Source organism: Lutjanus erythropterus, chromosome 2 (genome assembly GCF_056507025.1).
Source record: "Lutjanus erythropterus isolate fLutEry1 chromosome 2, fLutEry1.hap2, whole genome shotgun sequence".
In the NCBI taxonomy this organism is placed as follows: domain Eukaryota; kingdom Metazoa; phylum Chordata; class Actinopteri; order Lutjaniformes; family Lutjanidae; genus Lutjanus; species Lutjanus erythropterus.
This window is the reverse complement of record NC_139318.1, coordinates 24,670,901-24,676,520: the sequence shown is the minus strand read 5'-3', so window position 1 is coordinate 24,676,520 and position 5,620 is coordinate 24,670,901. Positions and strand designations below refer to the sequence as shown.

The 5,620-nt window shown below is 40.8% G+C and overlaps 1 protein-coding gene across 1 annotated transcript; it reads right to left on the bottom strand.

The window, feature by feature from the left end:
- Positions 1-610: 610 nt before the first annotated feature.
- On the bottom strand, positions 611-5,338 carry srsf3b (serine and arginine rich splicing factor 3b). The gene is made up of 6 exons (XM_084734019.1): positions 5,183-5,338; positions 4,259-4,469; positions 4,029-4,169; positions 2,041-2,079; positions 1,568-1,654; positions 611-1,306 (listed from the first exon to the last, which is right to left on the bottom strand). Exons 2-6 carry the CDS (start codon positions 4,459-4,461, stop codon positions 1,279-1,281), a joined length of 498 nt encoding a protein of 165 aa, XP_084590145.1. The 5' UTR covers positions 4,462-4,469; positions 5,183-5,338; the 3' UTR covers positions 611-1,278.
- Between the last annotated feature and the right edge of the window lie 282 nt (positions 5,339-5,620).

The following is a 5,620-nucleotide window of genomic DNA, read 5'->3' as shown; positions in this document are numbered from 1 at the left end:
AGAGATTAGGAGCCATGGTCAAAAACTTAAGAGGAGAAACACATCTGTATTATTGGAGGTAAAAACTTCCTTGTGCTTAATCTACAAAATCTCAATAGCACCACCAAGTGACACTGACATGGATCAGCATCAGGTAGAAAGGAACTAGACCAAAGAAAAGTTACATCAATGTCAAAACAAACACTAACAAAGAAAAAGGAAAGCAGTAAAAACTGCAGCCTACACCGACTACAGCCATCACTTTATTTAATAACATTTGTTAAAGTAACTCAGCAACATAAACAGACTGGCTTGAGCCATGACCATTAGTGCTGTAGGAGCGCCCTCTTGGGGAAAAGGCACATGAATCAGATTAATATTGTATATAGACCATTTTGATATGAAATTGTAGGGTAAAACACAGGTGTAACCAATGATACTAATTGAGGCCATATTCCATTTAGTGTAGCGGAGCCTTTCCAATTAGCAGAATAGCAGCAACCAGACTGTTTGAACCGAATGAACTCAACCATACCCATTTTATATCAATAAGGCTGCTGAGAAAAAGTAATGTTGTCTTTTAATCAGGGATGGCAAGAAAGGAAAAAAAAAAATAGATGAACACTGCAGGTCTTTTTTTAAACCAACCAGTATTTTTAATTGAGACGATTTCACATAGTATCAAACAAAAGAAAAATAATGGAAAACTTCATAGACAAAAATCTGACTTGTGTTCATTACACCTTTTTTCAAAGTCTTAGTTTTGCATTTTGAATGAAGGGGTGCGTTTCATTACACAAAACCAACCATTAACAGATGGAAACCTTCAGTATGAAGTAAGAAAGTAGCATGTTGAAAACAGGTTGGCTTTCCAGACAATCCAAGGGGGGGCTTTCTTACAAATTATCCCAACCCTTCCTTAAAAAAAAAAAAAAGAAAATGCTGGCGTTTACACAATGAAAATGAGGAACTACTCACACTAAGTCAAACTACACAGTACATTCATTGACACAAACCAAAGCTCTTAAGAGATTAACTGGTGAACTGGAATGCTGGGTGGCACAACTGCTTCATGACCAACAAGATGGACGTGACTTAGGTGAGGCATCACACCTGTACACAGCCACTCATGTATTTGAAATTTACCGTAACAAGGGGGAAGGACACTAAAATGGATGATTGTTTAAAAAACCCAACACAAAAATGACCATGCAGGCCATGTTGAAGTCCATCATATGAAACTGCAACGTCTGTACAGCTGTTTATCTTCAGCTCCCTTTACACCTGACAGACGCTCCTCTATTTTCTGTCAGTGGACCTGGAGCGGCTGCGAGGAAGAAAACAAAACAAACTGTTAAAGGCAGCAAAAATTATTGAATAAACTGCTACTGCAGCACCACACTCAAGACCTCTGTCCGCATGCTGTTAAGCCACGTGGTATTTTCAGTAGTCCAGTGTCCCGAAAAGAAAACCCAGAGCTCTATAGTAGTTTCAACAGGCAAGTCATATTACTATGCCTCACATTCAATGGTCAAATATCTGTTAGAATATTAAAATCATCTTAAGGTAAGCCAAAAGATATCCATACCTCCTTGATCGAGAGAAGGACCTTGAAGGTTTGTGGTTCCTGTCCCGGGAGAGGGACCTCTCCCTCCTCCTGTCTCTGGAGAAAGACCTGCAAAAGCCAAACCATCCCATTAAGTAAACATCCATTAAAATTTCAACATAGTTATCATGGTCTGCCTGTTATTTTAGGTGCATGACTACTAGGGTGTGGCTCTGATAGCTGGTTCTTTTTTAAACCTGTCTGACTCCCATGAATCTCTACTTGTTCTTTATTCTCAAAGACAAATGCAGAAAGCATTCATGTAAGTTTCTCATTTATGGCTGGCACCAACTGCTGCTTCTACAGGTCAAAACGATGAATATAACCAGCACCAGATTATACCCATTGTAGCCAATTAACTTTTATCCTAGAGCCAGACAGTGTGTCTGACAGAGAGTCAGACTTTTGGTTGAACTGTAGTCTCTGAATACAAAGTAGTGTCAAAACTGTGATACCTGCTTCGACTGCGGCTGAAGCTCCTCCTGCGTGGAGATCTGTGCAGGGAAAATACAAACGTGTTAAGCACAAACAAAGACACACCGATCCGCCGTAGAGCTCCACACTAGTCTAATCCTTTTCTTACATGGGCCTCCCTCAACACAGCCCTTTGTCTATCTCAGTAACTTAAATGGAAATAAAACACTTTGTTTTTCCTGGAACACAATTATCTCAATGTGAAAATAGTCACTAGCAACGAACCTTGTGCATAAAGATGGCAGGTGTTCAGAATATCTTTCACCTGTCCCACAGTGCCATGCATATCAAAAAAAGTCACCTGTGTGAATTATATCAAGTTTTAAATTTTAAATGGTAGAGTACGATGTGCCCAATGAATAATAGATACATATTTTGTTGTCTGAGCCTCAAAGAGTATTACAAAATCAAAAAGTGCCCTAACTAACAACATTTGTGCTAATTAAAACACCGCACTGTGGACTGGCCATAACTTGGGGGTAAAAAGACACACCCAGAGGCCACCATCCGTATGAAACTGGTCCACTAAATATGGGAGAACATCAGAAATTGGAAGCTAGTAACAAAAAGCAGAATACACTGGTCACTGGAAATAAGTCTTGCGAAGTAACCAGGCTAAGATCTGCTAAAACCAACCATACAGCAGAAAAAAAAAACACTTTGATATTCATTGGGGGGTTGAGAAGACTTTGATTTGTGTGACTTCATAATTCTGCTCAGAGCCCCAAGACATACCAGATGAATGTCTATAATCGAAATCTCTGGAATTGTGAAGTTCCAGACTGATTCAAATAATTAAAAAAAAGAACAACCTTTTCAAACCAGCTGTCTCTTCACTTTCAAAACTGTAATCTGCAGTGTACTGAATGAAGCAGGAAAACTTACTAGTATTTTTGGTTTTCAACAAGCTAGATATGACGAAAGGGAGGCAGACTGTCGGCCGGGTAGGTAGAATTGGCTGAATAGGACTGGCCAGATGCTGCAAGGTGATTAGGTGGCAGGCAGATGGGGGCTGGCTGTGGCTTTTTTCCTGCTTTAATTGGTTAGCCGAAGGCTGCTGTTGGTAGGTTGTAGACATTTGGGAACGTAATACGCTGATTGGTCGGGAATGTGAGGTGGGCCGCTGCCGTTTGGGTTAAGGTTGAAGGAGGAGGAGGTTGAGAACGGCATGCTGAGGAACCAATGGGTTGGTGCAGCCTGACGACTGGCCATGCCTGGGTCATGTGACAGCACCAGCCAAGCTGATTGGGGCACGATGGTCAGCAGTCACATGATGCTGAAAGAGGACTAGTTGATTGACTCAGAGGGTGGTGAGAAGAGGCATGGTGGTGGCTCTGCAACGGGTTTCATTCTTATTAATATAGATGAAAAATAAAAAGCATCCTCAAACAAAAATAAAAAAATGCATCACATTTGGCACTTTCATCCCCCCCAAATTTTTTAACAGAATATAGTTAACCGACATAGGAATTGCCCAATCATATTCCACAGACCTATTTTGCCACTTTAAAGCAGTTAGAATATAGATACTTTTAGAAAGTGCACAAAAATGTACACTTCAAAAGAAGCATTAGTGTCTATAGGAATAAAGTCTTGCAGGCCAGATTTTAAGATGCATTTTGCAATGAAAAACCTTCACTACATAACCTAGTAATAATGTCCTATCCCCTTGTCATACTTCATTATTTGGTTAGGAATGTTTATCTGTACAGCTCCCTACATACATAAAATGACCAATATTATCAATGAAGATGAAACTGCAAGCCTTAGAAATTGCAACAATCACAAATGTAAAATCAGCAGAAAAAAATACACACTACAATTGCATAGACTGGAGAAATATAAGCAATTATCAGGAAATATACTGTGGGCAAGAGGGTGGAATCAGTAAGTCACAGAGCAGGTTTTAAATTCAAAATAAACAATGTGTTGCCTCTGCTGGACACTGTCAAACAACAACATGGATCACCTTCGCCTGGGTGGTGGGCTACGGCGCCTGTAGTCATCTCGGTCTCGGGGACGCCTGCCCCATGAAGGGGGAGCGCCACGGGCACGGGTGCGTTTCTCACCATTGGACAGCTCTACTCGCACCCGGCAACCACACAAATTCCTGTAGAAGCACCAGAAATCATTTACCATTGCGAGATCAATCGTGTTTCTCGACTCACATCACAAAATTTAATTTAGATTGCTGCATACCTTCCATCAAGCTCACGCACTGCATCAGTAGCATCTCTGGGATCCTCAAACTCTACAAATGCAAAGCCTGGGGGGTTCCTGGCCACCCAAACACTGCGGAGGGGACCATAATAGCCAAACGATCTCTCTAACTCTGTCTTGTTTCCATTGTTGCCCAGATTTCCGACATAGACCTTACAGTCAAGAGGACAGTCACGATGCATGACTGGATCTGAAAAATAAAGAAAGAAGGGGAATTAGTTAATAATGCAGCAGATTCTTATAGGAGAAACTCAAACCAATAGTTCAAGCCAAATTAACCGGCTAGTCTGTGTGTGTGGAAAATCAACGTTCATGCTACCGCTTCCGTTATATGCGTTGCGCCGCTTAGCCTTCTCCAACAAATCTTCCTGATTTACCTTTACATAAAATGTATGAACAGTTACGTCTCTGGCGTTTTCTCTTCACGTTACTGATTTTGTGTTGCACGAAAAAACTTATTACACACATTCATATCTCTAATTAAATCTTGAAAAAAATCAAAAACGGTAAAAAGCTTGGCCTACTCTTCTGTCGGACTCGACGTTAGCTTGACAAATACTTTCACGGTAGCCAAGTGCTAGTCTCCAACCAGATTGTACACGGTAATTGTTTTAATTAGATTAACGACTAACCAAATATTTACCAATATTCCGCCTTTAACGTGTTGTTTCAGATTTGACATCGGATTACGATTCGACGCTTGGATGCTAATGATAGCTAATGGCTAAATAGCCAAAATGGCTGTCGCCTTTCCGAGGCCTAGTGTGGAGGATCCGCGTTCGGCTAACAACCACAGAAATCAAACAATAGATTAAACTTGACTGATCGACCCCAACATGATAATTTGCAAAAATAAAAAAGTCGTACGACACACAAGTAAGAAAAACGTTGTTTTAATCTTACCGTGATTGTTAAGACTCTCAGCTCAGACTATGTGCGCTCTCTCCGGATGGTTTGCTCTTCTCGGTCGTCGATGGAAAATGGCGTGACGGAAAATACGTTTGTCAGTGTGGTGACCAGGTTCCTGCTCCCGGGGGGGCGGGGTGAGTTACTTTGTTTTGTTCTCACTACACCACCAACTCAACTACCACTTAACTCATAGTTTATATCGCATACACCTCACGTTAATTTGACTAATTAATTTCTAGGTATACACTTTATTAAGAACGTGATACTGATGATAAAAGGGGTTAACTGGTAATTATTATCGAGCGGACGTGTTAACATGGGTGCACAAAAAACTGCGATACTATCTTTGGCCACAATATGGGAGTCAATTTATTTGTGGCGCTGTTTCGACGTTTCTTTGCCGGGGTCAGTTTTTTTTTTCTTTATTGAAAA